At 34.8% G+C, this 17,864-nt stretch overlaps 1 protein-coding gene across 2 annotated transcripts in view; it reads left to right on the top strand.

The window, feature by feature from the left end:
* SANBR (SANT and BTB domain regulator of CSR) overlaps nucleotides 1–17,864 on the top strand; it is a 49,996-nt gene that overhangs the window by 24,203 nt on the left and 7,929 nt on the right. For both annotated transcript variants that reach the window (XM_069494684.1, XM_069494683.1), the window contains 4 exons: nucleotides 9,345–9,490; nucleotides 10,209–10,308; nucleotides 11,295–11,327; nucleotides 12,332–12,431. In XM_069494684.1, the coding sequence (XP_069350785.1) occupies nucleotides 9,345–9,490; nucleotides 10,209–10,308; nucleotides 11,295–11,327; nucleotides 12,332–12,431 (379 nt within the window). The remainder of the gene's footprint in view (nucleotides 1–9,344; nucleotides 9,491–10,208; nucleotides 10,309–11,294; nucleotides 11,328–12,331; nucleotides 12,432–17,864) is intronic.

The raw sequence follows: 17,864 nt of genomic DNA, 5'->3' as shown, positions 1-17,864 counted from the left end.
TTGTCATTTGAATGATAACCTCTTACAATCTAATGTTTTTTCTGTTCTCTATAAAGTAGAAGGTAAAGCCATCTGCTAAGAATGAGGGGAAAGAGGGAGGATTCCAAGGTTTGAGGGAAGTATTGAAGGTTTGAAATGGTCTTTTTGGAAAACAAGAGAGTCAATTTTCTAGAGAAGTGTTGTATGTTGCCAGGCAGTTTGAGAGCTCATCGGTGATTGGTAATCAGAAATTTAGAGTAGAATATAACATATGCCTTTTCATGTCACTCTTTCCGGTAGCCCTTGGCTGCATGAATACAGGCATGGAGAAAATGGGTAGTTTAGTTCATCCAGAATTGGGGTTTTGTCAGATAGGAGTGATGAAATTTAGGAACAAGGAATTTGGGGTATGGCATGCATGTTACTGAATAATGATTGATCATAAATTTTAAGCTGGATTAGTTTTGTCAGATTTGCAGTCTTATTTCAAGTGTTAGTTATATACTTGGTATACATATTTAAATTGGGTGTGAGAATTTAAGCAAAATGGGATTAGCTTTGCTAGGACCAAGATATTTCATTAGTTCATCATTACTGTTAAGTTTTTTCAGTAACTTAGTTTTTTTAGTCTTTGCATTTCTTTGTGGTTAGGTTATTTTCTATTTTTACTATCATGTTTCCATGTTGTTTTGAGCAAAATATACTTCTTTTTTTTTTTTTTTTTTTTGAGACAGAGTGTCACTCTGTTGCCTGGGCTAGAGTGAGTGCCATGGCGTCAGCCTAGCTCACAGCTACCTCACACTCCTGGGCTCAAGCGATCCTCCCGCCTCAGCCTCCCGAGTAGCTGGGACTACAGGCATGTGCCACTATGCCCGGTTAATTTTTCTATATATATTTTTAGCTGTCCATATAATTTCTTTCTATTTTTAGTAGAGACGGGGTCTCACTCTTGCTCAGGCTGGTCTCCAACTCCTGAGCTCAAACGATCCGCCCACCTCGGCCTCCCAGAGGGCTAGGATTACAGGCATGAGCCACCGCGCCCGGCCAAAATATACTTCTAAAAGTTGTGATTCTTTGGTATATTATCTTTTTACTTGTATTAACTACAAATATTCCATTTATTGTGAGAGCATTCAAAGAATAAATCGTAATTAAACTGTATGATAAGTCTTGCATGTGACTTCATGTACATTGATTGAGATGACAGCTTGGGCTAACTGAAAACCTAAATAGCTTATATCATGATTTATATTTCCAGCAATGGCAGACTAATTCAGAGCAATCTTCCCATCAAAAGGCAACTAGGAAAAGGTGGCTGAAATAAAAATATAAAAACCATATTAAAAGTATCAAAGAGCTAATAAGATAATGAAGAATTAGTGTTAATACAGGAGATGATAGGAACCCAAAGAAGTGAGCCAACCTCCAGGGCCATTTTTGTCCTGGGTGTGATTACCAATCTGAAAAAGGTGGCTGAGAGGCGGGGGTGAACTTTAGGTGTCCTATTAGGATTTTTGGGAATAGTCAGGGTTCAAGATCTGCCAAGAGTAGGGACATTAATGAATAACATTCCCACCTTCACCCTTTGAGTTGAGATCTCAGAGAAAATAAGAGTAAATCAGAAGTAAGCCATCCTTTCCTAGATTGCAGCCTAGTTTTGATTCCTTTGAATTGCCTAGATGGCCACTATTCCCACCCAAAAACCTGGCAAAAGTAATAAAAATCTTCTTTGGAGAATGATAACATTATTCTAGGCCTCAAATTATTTCTACAAACAATTTTTTAATAAAATATTTAGCACACAAAAATAATGTGCATAGATAGAAATAAGTTACCAAGAATGGGAACAGCATAATTTAGGCAACAAAAACAGACTTCAGGTACTACAAATATTACAATTATTTATCCACCCTATAAAATAAATAGGATTACTAGTTTAAGTTTCTAGAGGCTAAACTCAGAAATTTTTGTTAAGGAATTATAAACTCTACAAAGTGAAAAGTGGGTTTAAATAAAAACAAGTAGGAATGCTAGAACTGAAAAACTCAATAAAGAAATAAATCTCAGTGGAAAATTTGACAGATTAGATGCAGCTGAGAAATTAGCAAAGTGAAAGATAAAAGTGAGAAGAAACTTTCCAGAAAGAAGCATAGAGAAACAAAATGACGAGAAATAGATAAATAAATAAAACCATTTTTAAGTGTATGGTTGTTAGGTATATTCACATTGTTGTGTACCCAATCTTCATCTTGGAAAACTGAAACACAACTCTCCATGTTCCCTCCCCCCACCCCCTGGCACCTACCTTTCTACTTTTTATCTCTATGAATTTGAATACTCTAAGTACCTCATATAGTAGAATCATATACTATTTGTCTTTTTGTGTTGCAAGGTCTGATTTTTTTAATTGGATTTCCAATAGAAAAGAAAGAAAATAGATCAGAGGCAAAATTTAAAGAGATATAGTTGAGACTTTTCAGAATTATCAAAAGATATTAGTTTAAGGCCGGGCGCGGTGGCTCACGCTGTAATCCTAGCACTCTGGGAGACCGAGGCGGATGGATTGCTCAAGGTCAGGAGTTCGAGACCAGCCTGAGCAAGAGCGAGACCCCGTCTCTACTAAAAATAGAAAGAAATTATATGGACAACTAAAATATATATAGAAAAAATTAGCCGGGCATGGTGGCGCATGCCTGTAGTCCCAGCTACTTGGGAGGCTGAGGCAGTAGGATCGCTTGAGCCCAGGAGTCTGAGGTTGCTGTGAGCTAGGCTGACGCCATGGCACTCACTCTAGCCCGGGCAACAAAGTGAGACTCTGTCTCAAAAAAAAAAAAAAAGATACTAGTTTATAGATTCAAGAATTCCAGTGACAAAGCCAGGCGCTGTGGCTCATTCCTATAATCCCCAGCTACTCAAGAGGCTGAGGCAGGAGGATCGCTTGAGGCCAGGAGTTCAAGACAGGCTGGGCAACATAGTGAGACCCTCTCCCTAAAAAAAATTTTAAAAACTAAGCCAGGATGGTGGTACATACCTGTAATCTCAGCTACTCAGAAGGCTGAAGTAGGAGGATCCCTTGAGCCCAGGAGTTTGAGGCCACAGTGAGCTATGATCATACCACTACACTCCAGCCTGGATGACAGAGCAAGACCCTGTCTCTTAAAAAAAATTTCAGTGATTCCCAGTAAGATGATAAGAAATCCATACCTTCATATATTATACTGAAAGTACAGAAAACAAAAAACAAAGGACATTTTACAAAGGAGCCAGAATCCCTTTAAAACATCAATAATTAGACAGAGTTCCCATCCTAGCAGTAGCAGTGGAAGCCAGAGTATAGTCTACAAGGTCTTCAGTGTGCCAAAAGAAGTAATTAATCTAGCAATCTGTGCCTTCCTTAAATATCCTTTAAAAATGAAGACAACGTAAAGATAACTTTCTGCAATAAAATTTGAGGAAAAAAACAAAACAAAATTTAAGGGAATTTACAATCAGCAAACTACCTTAAAGAAAATGATAAAGGATGTTCTTGAGATACCAGAAGGAATGAAGATCAAAGAAAGAAATTCTAATAATATATTGGCAAATCTAAGTGAACATTGTATAAAATAATGATGGTAATGCTTTGTGGATATGTGTGTAATAAGTATATAATTATATACTAATTATGTTAATAATATAGAAAATTTGAAAATAACTGATATGTACCATACATTTTAAAGTATAATTTTAAAACCTGTACAATAGCCTATAAGTTGGGAGGGTAAGGCAGACACAGTGTTGTAAACCTGTAGTTCCCGTGACTCAGGAGGCTAAGGTGTGAGGCTGAGGCTGAGCCCAAGAGTTCGAGTCCAGCATAGGCAATATAGTGAGAACCTATCCCTAAAAAATAACAAAAAATAAGTTGGGAGAGTGGTGAAATGGAATTGAAAATGTCTTGCATTCAGGATATTAACATTTGATAAGTGAGGGGGAGGATATTAAACTTTGATAAGTGAAGGATACATACTGTAAGTTCTAGGGTAACTACTAAAAGGATAGAGGAATGTGTAACTTCTAAATTAATGTATGTGAAGGTAGGGAATGGAATGATAAAAAAAAATCCAGAAGAAGACTATTGAACAATACATAATCAGAAATAGATTTAAACCCAAATATATCAGTAATTACATTAAATATAAACAGTTTAAATGTTCCAGTGAAAAGACAAAGAATGTTGAGTGTGGTGGTGGAAGGGAAGCAAAACCCTGCTACATGCTGTTTCTAAGAGACAGATCTAAAGCATAAGAATGTAGAAAGATTTTAAGTAAAAAGAAAGAAAAGGTAGATCATGCAACCACTAATCAAAAGAAGGTGGGTATAGCTTTGTTAGTATCAGACTTAATAGATTTCAAGGCAAAAACAGTACTAGAGATAAGGAAGGTCATTTTATAATCACAGAAGTTTAATTTACAAAAATAATGCAGGAATTCTAAATTTGTATATACCTAATAACATAGCCTTAAAATACATGAAGTAAAAATATGAAGATCTACAAAAAGTAGAAAAATCCACAATAATAGAGATTTTAACATACCTCTTATTAATTGATAGGCCAAGGTAACAAAAAAATCAATAAGCATATATTATGGAAGATTGAACAAGTTATATGTGTCTGTTGTATCAAGTTTCTCTATTAATAACTGTAGGATACGCATTATGTTCAAGCTCAAATAGAACATTTACAAAATTTAACCATTTGCTAGGCCCTAAAGTAAGTCTCAACAACTTTCAAAAGATTGAGATCATATTGAATATGTTTTATGTCTATAATGCATTTATGCTGGAAATAAATAATAAAAATAACTAGAAAATACCCATATGTTTTAAAATTAAGAAATGTTTTTTAAAACCAATGGATCAAAGAAGAAATCACCAGGGGAATTCAAAAATAATTTTTAAGAAGCCACATATCAAAAAATTTAGAAATAAAGCTAACTTTATAGCGTTAAATGCTTAAATGTAAACATATATATTAAAAAAGAAGAAAGATTGATAATTAGTGAGCTGTGTATCTATCTCAAGAAACAAGGAAAACAATAAAAGAAAATGGAAGGGGAAAAGGAGTATAAATTAATAAAATAGAAAAATGGACATTCAATAGAGAGAATCAAAAAGCCAAAAGATTTTTTAAAAACACTAAGAGCTACAAGTAGAGCTACCATTTGATCCAGCAATCCCATTACTGGGCATCTACCCAAAGGAACAAAAGACGTGCTATAAAGAAGACATCTGCACTAGAATGTTTATAGCAGCACAATTCACAATTGCAAGGATGTGGAAACAACCCAAGTGCACATCAATACATGAGTGGATTAATAAAATGTGATATGTGTATATCATGGAGTTCTACTCAGCCACAAAAAACAATGGGGATCTAGCACCTCTTGTATTATCCTGATAGAGCTAGAGCCCATTCTACTAAGTGAAGTATCACAAGAATGGAAAAACAAGCACCACATGTACTCACCATCAAATTGGTATAAATTGACTTAACTGACCAACACTTAAGTGCACATATAGTAATAACATTCATTGGATGTCGGGCAGGTGGGAGAGGGGAGGAGGGGATGAGTATATGCACATCTAATGGGTGCAGTGTGTACCATGTGGGGATGAACACACTTGAAGGTCTGACTTAGGTGGGGCAAAGGCAATATATGTAACCTAAACATTTATACCCCTGTAATATGCTGAAATAGAAATAAATTAAAACCCACTAAATTGATAAACCACCTATTTCAATAAATCTAAGAAAAAAGAAGACACAATTACCAGTATCAGGAATGTGAACAGAAAAATTTTTACAGATCATGCAGACACTAAAATGATAAGAGGATATTATGAGAAACTTTATGCCAATATTTTTGAAAGTATAGACAAACTGGCCATTTTTGAGAAAAAAAAATCTTACCAAAACTGACACAAGAAGAAGTCTAAATAGCCCCCTAACTCTTAATGAAATTGAATTAGTGAAAAATATTTTTCCACTAAGAAAACTCTAGGTCTGTGAGACCCCTTCTCTACCAAAAATAGAAAAAAATTAGATGGGCATGGTGGTGCGTGCCTTGTAGTCCCAGCTACTTGGGAGGCTGAGGCAGGAGGATCACTTGAGCCCAGGAGTTTGAGGTTGCTGTGAGCTATGATGAGGCCACTGCACACTAGCAAGGATGATAGCGAGACTCTGCCTAAAAAAAAAAAAAAAAAAAGAGAGAGAAAACTCTAGGTCCATTTGCCCATACCAGAAAATACTATCAACTATTTAAAAAAGAAATAATGTGAAACTTAGACTCTTCTAGGGAATGAAAAAAAGTATATTTAAGTCATTTTATGAAGCTACTTTGATATGAAAACATGACATGGGAAATATGAGAAAGGAAAATTAAAAGCCATTGTCACTCATGAACATGGATATAAAAATTCTAAGTAAAATATTAGCTATCTAAATCTAGTAATAGGCCGGGCGCGGTGGCTCACGCCTGTAATCCTAGCACTCTGGGAGGCCAAGGTGGGTGGATCGCTCGAGGTCAGGAGTTCGAGACCAGCCTGAGCAAGAGTGAGACCCCGTCTCTACTAAAAATAGAAAGAAATTATATGGACAACTAAAATATATATATATACAAAAAATTAGCCGGGCATGGTGGCGCATGCCTGTAGTCCCAGCTACTCGGGAGGCTGAGGCAGTAGGATCGCTTAAGCCCAGGAGTTTGAGGTTGCTGTGAGCTAGACTGACGCCACGGCACTCACTCTAGCCCGGGCAACAGAGTGAGACTCTGTCTCAAAAAAATAAATAAATAAAAAAAAATAAATCTAGTAATACATAAAAAAGATATTTATCACCCCTAAGTTGGGTTCATATCCAGTATTCAAAGTTGGTTTAACATTAGACAATGTAATTTGCCATATTAACATATTAAACAGGAAAAATCATTTCCATAGAGTCAGAAAAAGCATTTTGTTTTAATTTCATTCTTTTGGGGCTAAAAATGAAAACAAAAAAAAAAACTCTTGCCAAATTTAGGAATAAAAGAAAAATGCTATAATCCAATAAAAGAGAGCTAATTCAAAACTTACAATAAATATCACACATAATAGTAAAATGTAGAAGGCTTTTTCTTTGAAATTGGGAACACTTCTATTCAAATTAAACTGGAGATTCTGGTCCTAGATTAATGCAAGAAAAAGAAATAAAAGATATAAAAAGTAAAAAGGAAGAATAAAACTGTCATAATTTGCAGATAATACTGTATACATAGAGAACTCCAAGAATCTACAGGTAAATTATTAGAATTAATAAGAATTTAGGAAGGTTGACCTATTAAAAATAATTAACAAAAATCAGTGGTATTTTTATAGACCAACAAGGTTAAGAAAATGAAATTTATGAAAAGAAACATAGTAGCCTCAAAAATATCAAGTACCTAATAATAAACCTAACAAAATATGTATGAGAACTCTACACAGAAAATATAAAACATTATTGAGAAAAAATAAAGAAAACTAAAAACTGTATAGTTGTACCATATTCATAGATTGGAAGACTTGATATTGTAAAGATGTAAATGCTCCCCAAACTGACCTATATAGCTCAATGTACTCTCAGTAAAAATCCTATCAGGTTTTTACTGGGAACTGTGCTAAGCTGATTCTAAAATTTATATGGAACTCAGAGGGTCAAGAATAGCCAAGATACTCTAAAAGAAGACAAAGTTGGGACTTGCTTTGCCAGATATCAGGATTTATGGTAAAGCTATGCTACTTAAGACAGAGTGATACTTTCAAAGAGTAGAAAAATGGGCCAATAGAAGGAGAATAGAATACTCAGAAATAGAGTGACTTAGATATTTGGTTATGACAAAGGTGGCTTTACAAAGCAGTGAGCAAAGGATGGGCTTTCCAATAAGAGGTACTGGGACATTACGGTACCATATGGGGAAAAAAATCAAATCATACTCTAGCCCAAACTATTTCCCAAAAAAGGCCTATATGTAAAAGGAAAACTAATGAAGCTATTAATATTAAAAGATAATACCATAAAGGAAAAGACTGATAAGTTCAAGTACATCAACTGCATCAAATAAATTGAAACTGAAGAGACAAACTTACAAGTGAGATGGGATATTGGCAACACATATATCCATAAAAGATTCATATGATCAATATATTTTTTTAAAAACTCCTACAAATCAATAGGAAAAGATAGATAATAGGTGCTTCACATAAGAAAACATTCATTTGTCCTGTAAACATGTAAAGGACAACTTCATTTGTAACTGGGGAAATACAAATTAAAACCACAGTCTATACCAATACATACCAGAATGACTAAAGTTAAAATGTCTGACCAAGTGTTAGTGAGTATGTGGAGTAATGGGAATTCTCATATACTGCTGATGGTAATATAATGTGGTACACATAAGCACTTGTGCACTGGGAAAGGTAAAAGAATGTTCACAGCAGTATTTGTAATAGCCCTAAACTAGAAACAATCCATCCTTCAGCTATAAAAGAGGTAAACAAATGGTCTATATTCATACAGTGGAACACTCTACATTAAAGCAAGTATTATCATTACATGCAGTAACATGGTTGAATCCTAAAAATACAATGTTGAACAAAACAAGTTAAGTAAAACTAAACTGTAGTGGTTAGGGATGCATCCTAAGTGGCAAAAGGATAAAGAAAAGCAAGGAAGCAAGTCAGGGTAGATGTTATCTTTTGGGAGGATGGAGGATGATTGGGAATGGGCCCGTGGGGACTCCTGGATTGTTGGCAATATTCTAAATCTTAATGTGGATGGTGGTTATATGGATATTCTTGGGTATTTGTTAAGCTGTATGTTTATGTTTTGATCTCTTTTCTGTATGAGTATTTTTTCTGGAGGAAAAGTAAAATGTTTATATGATGATATGACTAGGCAAAGAAGAAGAAAAATATACAGTGATCTTTAAAGGAGTATCTCTATAATGGGCCAGACGTGTTGGCTCAAACCTATAATCCCAGCACTTTGGGAGGCCGGGGCAGAAGTATCTCTTGAGGCCAGGAGTTCAAGACCAGCCTAGGCAACATAGCAAGACCTTGTCTCTACAAAAAAATAAAAAAAATTAGCCTGACATGGTGCCACACACTTGTAGTCCTAGCTACTTGGAAGGCTGAAGTGGAGAATCACTTGAGCCCAGAGGTTACGATGAGCTATGATCACGCCACAGCACTCCAGCCTGGGTAACAAAGCAGAACTCTGTCTCTAAAAATAAAATTAAAATTAAAAAAAAATAAAGGGCTGTTTCTATAATGAACCAACCTCTAATTTAGTGTCTCTTATGTAACAGGGCTGTAAAGTGAGAGACCACATGGTTGCACTTCATGATGAAGGTGAAGTTGGAGATTTGCTATCCTGTCCAACTACTAGAATACTGGATGATCTGCACAAGCACAAAGATGTCATTGCTGTGCCCTTTTCAAAAGATACAGTTAGGTGAGAGGAAAAAAATAAACACTATATAGTAGCTTTATTCAGTGGTTCTCGTTTCAGAACCCCCTATCCCATAGTGCTCCCCCAAATCAGCAATATCAGTACTCAAATAGTTTACATTATTTCAGAAAGCAAGCAGATATTTATTTGATAGGCAAAACACTTAAAAATATTGGAAGTCAAAGGGGAGGAAAAACTAATGAAGAATCCTTGGTGATCAAAAAGGTTGGGACCTTAAATCCAGTTGGTTGGTGGGGAGGTTGTAGGATTTTTTTTCCCGCAAATTGCCTAAGCCCTTCTTAAATGCTTGATTGATAAAACTAGAAGAAAAGTTGATGGTTGAGTTCATCTTTCCCTAAGTTTCAACTCCTTGGATTCAGTAATTTCTGGAGTCACTTACACCATTTTGCAATTTCAGCAGGCTCTTATGTTGGGGGATGGAGGACCCTTTAAAAGAGGCTGTTCTCAACTCAGTACCAATCATGGCAGCCTATTCCTCCACTTAGCTTCCAGTGCAGTGGTGCTCCCTGTGTGATGTGACTTTGGCTTGGGGAATCACTAGATGAATTAAGAAATATAAATGTTGAAGTGGCATCCTTATATTCAGGAACTATATTCCTAAAGAGTGATTTATTAAATATTTACAATAAAAAGATATCATTCACATTTACATTTTTAAGAAAGTGATCACTTATCCATAAAAATGTCTTTTTCTTTCAAGTGATCTTGGGGTTGGTCCCTGTGATGAAAAGAGTCTAGAATGTGATGTTTTACTGGAGCCAAATACACCATGGGGCCCCAAAACTGGGGAGCTCAATGCTGTGAGTAGCTTGTTTCACTTATTCTTTATTTATATAAACAATTAATGACATTTAATCTTTGACAGAAACCTGGTCAGTTTAGATTGAAATTGAGCTGACTCCCTAATCATAACAAGGTATTATGCTGAATTAATTTGAGTAAATAGGACTATAAGGGTAAGAGGATACATTCCTTGCCCTCAAAGAATTAATAACTAATAGATTTAGATTTGGGGGAAAAAATAACTGATCTTTAGGAGTTTTATTATGGACAAATAATGATTTGAGGAATGAAGATAGTCTGAATGAATATTTTGTCCCCTCCTTGCTCTATAAACTTTTTTCAGTATGAAATTATGTTTTTATTGTAATCAGGAATATATTTTGTTTTTTCAAAGTTTCAAAACTGAAATATTTTTAAGGTGACCAGAAACTTTGATTATTTTTTTTTCCTTTTTACTTTGTTACTAATAACCAGGGAATCTGTTTGCCTGTGAACTTCTGTCTTTGTGTTGGTTGAGGTAGCATTTACTTAAGAAAGTAAAATATTCTATTTTAAGTATTTTATCAATTCCAGACAGCTATATAAATATTCAGGCATTAATATTTATCTATAAATTATATATCAAATAGCAAATTAAATTTCTTAAATGTCCATATGTAATCTGCTTCCTTAATTTATAATAAAATATAAACATTAAAAAGTGATTGAAGTAGTTTTAAAAATAACTATTATCTCTACATGTGATTTACTTGTCCTTTGGAAATAATACTGGAAAAGTGTCCTTTTTTTTTCTTTTATTTTTAACATTCACATACTCCTCTAGCAGAGAATATTAAAGACTATAATATATCACTTTTCACCTGAGTTTTCAATGATGTTTTCAACCTGGAGTGGAGCTATATTTGTAACTTTTTTTTTACTCTTCTACAATATCCATTTGAAAATAAGGAGCTGCAATCTAGGTAGATGCCAGTTTATTAATCTCTTATTCCTCTGTTTATAGTTCTTGTCACTGAAAAACTGGACTCTGCAGCTGGTAAGCGAGCAATTACATTCAGCTTTCATGGATCTTTTTCTTCCTAAATTAAAATTTAGTTTAATGGAATCTTACCAGTGTGCCATTTTATAAATTTTAGTTAAATGTATGTCTTCGTTTTCAGCTTTTCCAATTTTAGTACTTTAGTAATTACACTTACTAATAATGTCATTAAGATTGTTTAAGACTGTGTGAGATTGTTTAAAAGAGACATATACTCCATTATCTGGCTGCATAATCCACAGGTGTGGTTAAAAGACTTTTTAAAGTCACATTTAGGATATTGAACAAAGTAAAAAAATCTATAAAGTGCCAATTATTTGACTGATTGGTTCATTTTTTACCTGTTTGCCAGTACTATAGTATTTGCCATCAGTATTCAAAAGAATGGAATAGGAATTTGGATTAATGATGACAGACAGTAGGGTAGATAGATACAGAAAACTAATGCACATATGGTTAAGTAATCCAGGGCTTTAAGTAATCTAGGGTGACTCCACATTCACCCAGAGAATGTGCACGTGTCTACTATGGCCATACCAGCCTGAATGTGCCCAATCTCATCTGATCTTGGAAGCTAAGCAGGGTCGGGCCTGGTTAGTACTTGAATGGGAGAATGTGCACATATGCTTATCTATGAGACTACTTTAATATTGGCAATTATTATATTATACTTTAATCTTAATATCAAGGAACATACATTCAGTTGAATGATAGAGGTACAATTCAATAAATACTGAGTACCTGTTATAATGCCTATCACTCTGCTAGGTTCTATGAAGGAAATAAATCAAAAATATTTGATGTAATGTAATCCTGTCTTGAATGTAGAGAGTCTTATGTGCATTTCCTAGATGTTGTGCCTTACAGGCAGTGGTGCTTTTATTTGCTCCTGTTTGACTCATTCATTCAACATAAATTTAGATAAATGTGTTTGAAAGACTTCGTTAGAGATGTGATAACGTTACATTTGTAATAGATGTGTTTTGTTTTGTTAAATTTAGAAACAACAGTCACTATTTTCAGAAGAAGAAGAATATACCACTGGATCTGAGGTCACTGAAGATGAAGTTGGAGATGAAGAAGAAGTATCCAAGAAACAAAGTATTGGATTTTAAGTTAAAATCAAATCTCACTGTTTATGAACGGGTTGCATTCTGATGCCTTTAATGATTTAATGCTTTAATGATAGAGAATTGGCTTTATATATCTACATGGTATAAAGAAAATAAAGGAGGTAGGCAGGCACAGTGGCTCATGCCTATAATCCTAGCACTTGGGGAGGCCAAGGCAGGAGGATTGCTTGAGGCCAGGAGTTTGAGACCAGCCTGAGCAAGAGCAATACCGTGTCTCTACAAAAAATGGAAAAATTAGCCAGGCATTGGTGGCACACGCCTTTAGTCCCAGCTACTCTGTAGATTGAGGCAGGAGGATCACTTGAGCCCAGGAGTTGGAAGTTGCAGTGAACTATGATGACACCACTTTATACCAGCTGGGCAACAGAGTTAGACTCTGTCTTTAAAAAAAAGAAAAGAAAAGAAAGGAGGTGCTATTAAGATTCCCTAACCCCGACACCAACACAGAACACTCATTAAGTTATAAACAAAGTGCAGTGTACTGAGAAATAATCCTCTAAATTTTCACTTGAAGTGTAAATTAATGTGTTTCTCAAAATGTGTGATTCACATCAGATGAAATGTGATCTGAGATGTGTACCTGAGGTTATTTGGAGTGACACTCAAATGAATCATTAAATAATATCAAGGTATGATTTTTAAGAAATTAAAAGCATGATTATTATATAACTATGAAATTAACGTGTCAAAATTTTTCAACTTATTAGTTCTGAGAAACAGTGGGGTAAATTGATTCAGAGAGCCTTTGAAGACTCAGGTATTTATAGGCATTTGAAAAAAGAATGTTAAAAGAAGATATCAAGTTAGATACAAAACTAATTAATGTCCTACAGGCAATAAATCCATAACTTCTGGGGTTATATTTTCTACTAGACAAATCATTTGCATTTCTATTAAACGCAAAAATCTGCTATTTAATATGTAACTTCATGGTATCTTAGCTGCAATCAATAGTAAATAGCAGACAGACATGGGGACATTCTCTTAGAAAATTAAATAATTCTTGGGTGGGCCTGTTAAACAATCCTCCAAGTTTTACACAATTTTTCTCAACATGTTGAATCCCCTAATGGAAAAACTAGTTCTCTAGCAATTATTTTTCAGTCTTAATTAGTCAAGGAGAAAGTACTACTATGTTGTTTTTTTCTAAAAGTTTGATTGAGCTATAATTTACATGTAATAAAATTCACCCATTTTTAAATGTACACACCAATGAGTTTTAGTAAACAGTTGTATAACCACCACCAAAATTAAGATCTAAAACATCATTGCAAAAAAGTTCCCTCATGTCCCTTTATACCCAGTTACCTTTCCCCTCTTCTACCTTGAGCCAACCATTAATCTGTGTTTTGTCACTGTTTGTAGTCTCACAAAGGAAAAATTTTATAAAATTTTGTAATGAATATTTTGTAAATAAAGTTATATTTAGCTACAATTTCCCATTTTCCCTATGTATGGTGACAAACTATAGTTTACTTTTTCTAGAATTTCTTATAAATGGGATCATGAGTGGTCTTTTGTCTCTACCTTCTTTCATTTAGTATGTTTTTGAGATTCATCCGTATTGTTGTATGTATCAGTAGTTTGTTCCTTTTTATTGCAGAGTAGTATTCCGTTGTATGGATATACCATGATTTGTTTATCCATTCACAGTTTCATGGACATTTGGGTTATTTCCAGTTGTTGGTTGTTAATGAATAATGCTGCTATGAACTTTTGCATATTAGTCTGTGTGGACATATGTTTTCATTTTTCTTGGGTAGATACCTAGGAGAGGAATTGCTGGGTCATATGGTAAGTGTATGTTTAACTTTGTAAGAAACTGCCAGAGTGTTTTTGCAAAGTGATCATTTTGTATCCCCACCAACAATGTATGAGAGTTCCAGTTGCTGCACATTCAGATCAATACTTGGTATTATCGGTCTTTTTAATTGTAATCATTCTAGTGGGTGTATAGTGCTAAGCATGTTTTCATGTGCTTATTGGCCATTTGTATATCTTTTTCTGTGAAGTGTTTAAATATTTTGTGCATTTTTATTGGATCATTTGCTTTATTATTGACTTGTAAGATTTCTTAATATATACTTTAGATATAAGTCCTTTGTCAGTCATATGTTTTTCCCCCAGTTTGTGCCTTGCCTTTTAATTTTCTTAATGGTATCTTTTGAAGAGCAAAAGTCTTTCATTTTGTGAAGTCTAATTTTTTAGGTTTTCTTTTTATGTTTCATGCTTTAATAGCTAAGAAATCTTTGCTTACCCCAAGGTCACAAAGATTTTCTGCTGTGTTTTCTTCTAGAAGTTATATGACTTTAGCTTTTATATTTAAGTCTATGATCCCATCCAGGTTTGTGTATTATTTGAGTTAAGGATCAAGCTTCCTTTTTTCCCCAGACATAGCCAATTGTTCCAGCACTATTTATTGAAAAGACTGTTCTTTCCTAATATATTGGATAACCTTGGCACCTTTGTTAAAAATCAGTTGACCATTTACATATGGTACTATTTCTGAACTCTTTGTTCTCATCCATTGATTGTTATGTGTCTTTACATCAGCCTATCAATATCACACTGTCTTAATTTTTGAAGTTTTTAGTGAGTCTTGAAATCTGATGGTCTGAGTCCTCCATAATTGTTCTCTTGTTTTAAATTATTTTTATCTTTCAAAGTGTTTTGCATTTCTTAAAAATTTTAGTCAGTGTGCATATTTCTACAGATATCTTCCCAGGATTTTTATTGGGATTATGTTGAACCCATATATCAATTTGAGGCAAATTCCTTTTTTTTTTTTTTTTTTGCAATGGCAAGTCTTCCAATCTATGAACATGGAATATCTCTCCATCTATTTAAGTCTTGTTTAATGTCCTTCAACAATGTTTTGTAGTTTCAATATGCAGGTGTTGAGCATCTTATGTTAAATTTATTCCTAAGTATTTTATGCCATTATAAATGGAATTGTTTTTCCAATTGCTGATTGATGGTAATATTGAAACACAATTGATCTTTGTATATTGACCTGTATCCTGTAACATTACTAAATTCACTTATTTGTTCTTCATTTATTAGATACTATTCCAGCTGTATGCCTTTTATTTCTTTCTCTTGCCTTTTGTGCTGATTAGGACCTGATGTTGAATAGAAGTGGTGAGAACAGACATCCTTGCCTTGTTTGCTTATCCTGTGGGAAAAGCATTCAGTCTTTAACTATTAAGTATATAATGTTAGTTGTTGGTTTCTCATAAAAGCCCTTTCTCAGTTGAGGGAGTTCCTTTCTATTTCTAGTTTTCTGAGTTTTTATAGTGAATGGGGTGTTGTATTTTGTCAAATGCTTTTTCTCTATCTGTTGAGAATATCATATGGATTTTCTCCTTTATTATATCAATAAATTACATTGATTGAATTTTCATGTGTTACATCAGTATTCTAGTGTAAACTCTACTTGGTCATTAGGTATTATTTTTTTTAAGTGAGAAGAAACATCAGAAGCAGTTGAGGGACCAGGTGGTGGGTCCTCTAGGAACAAGGAAGGATTCTGCTGGATGGCTTTTTAACATGTTTCCTTCAGAGGCAGATGCCTCCTTAACAATGTTTTTTGTCTTAGAAGTCTCTCTTTGAGTTTATAAATTGACATGATTTCTTGTTCTGTTATGAAGGATACTGCTCTAGTCCTTTGATAAGCCCATCACACATTTTCACCATGTCATCTATAGGCACTTTTTTTTGCAGTGTTAACAACATCATCTTCATCATCATTATTATCACAATCACCTTGATTCAGAATCATTTCAGTTGTTTCACTGTCAGTGAATGAACAATCGGAGCCTAATTGCTGATGTTAAAAACTTCTTTGATACCAACTTCTTCCAGTTTACTGATGGACTCTGAAGATATAGTCTTTTCATATGTAAGGAGATCAGACATCATTTTTGTCTCACTTGACATATGGAATCCTTCAGAGTCACCACTTTATTCATCATCATCATCATCATCACTGAACATAATCACAGGCCAGAGGTTGTGCCAGCCATGCACAACCGTGTCTTTAGTTACCGTGCTCCAAGTGTTGGCAACAGCATACACGGCATCTTTCATTCTAAACTCCTTTTGAAAACTTTCCACAGCCATGCCTCTGTTCACTGCTGCTAACATGCTTTTCAAGAAAGTGTTTTTATATTTACTCTCCCTTGATCTAAGGATACCTAGGTCAGATGGATAAATTAATGAAGTCACATTCAGGGGAAAGTACATGGCATAAACATTTTTGATAAGAATATCAGCTGAGGATGAGCAGAACAGTTTTCAAGGAATAACAAAATCTTATAGTCCTCATCCAATCCAGCTTCCCTGCAGTGAGCACCAGCCACTGGTACAAAGTGTTTGTGAAACCAATTTCCCTGGTAATCCGTGCCTTTTTGTTAGCATAATAGTAGACTGGTAAGGAATTCACCCCTCAGAAACAACAAGGATGCAAGTTTTTGCCTGTCACAGCAAGTTTACGCTTATGCATGCCTGCTGCGTCAGCACATCCTACCCAGTAACACAGTTATTCTGTCCTTGGCATCCTTACTTCATATAGGGGCCATCCCATCAGCTATAGCCATTATCTTTCTGGGGCAATAACACCAAAACAGTGATGTTTTATCAGCGTTATAGACTTGTTCTGGCAGCAAATTTTCTTCAGCAATGACTTTGGCTAATTCGTCAATGAATTTCTTTGCTGCCTTGTGATCAGCAGATGCTTTATCACCACAAATCTTTAAAAGTTAATGCCATGTGTTTTCTTTAAATCTTGCAGCCAGTCTGTTGAATATGTACAGTTCCCTTTAATTTTCAGTTCATTGTGATCTTTGCTTGTTTCATGGTCAACATACCATTAAGTGGCATTTGTTCACTGTGACACTGACAGATTCACTTTTCCAATACACAATCAGGATCTTCATTTTTAGCTTTATGCAATGTTTTTCTATGTTTTATTAACTTCTTTTCAACACTTTTCAGCATAGAACTTCAATAGCTTATCCTTCTGTTTCTTCAGGTGGTCGTCCCCACACCATACTCTTCTGTAAGATGTTTCACACTTACACTGCTGTCCTCCTTCTCCAACAACTCGACTTTCTGTGCTATAGATAAACATAAATGCTTCCTCTTTTTCTCATCACTGTTACCCATAGGAGTATCTGCAGACCTTTTTGACATTTTTAACAATATCTTTACATCACAGAGCAGAGAATAAGCAAAAAAAACTCAGTGAGTAATGCACATAGGTCTTGGCCCAATGTGGGGCATCATAGGGAAACTGCTGTTGGCATGTCCAGCCTGCACACTTGCCATTCTGTTACTTGCCATGGGTGTATTGCAGGGGGAATCTGGGTGTGTTCAGAAAAGGTATATTGAGGCCGGGCGT

Source organism: Eulemur rufifrons, chromosome 19 (genome assembly GCF_041146395.1).
Source record: "Eulemur rufifrons isolate Redbay chromosome 19, OSU_ERuf_1, whole genome shotgun sequence".
Taxonomy (NCBI): Eukaryota; Metazoa; Chordata; class Mammalia; order Primates; family Lemuridae; genus Eulemur; species Eulemur rufifrons.
The sequence above is the reverse complement of the archived record's forward strand: the minus strand, read 5'-3'. Positions and strand labels throughout refer to the sequence as shown.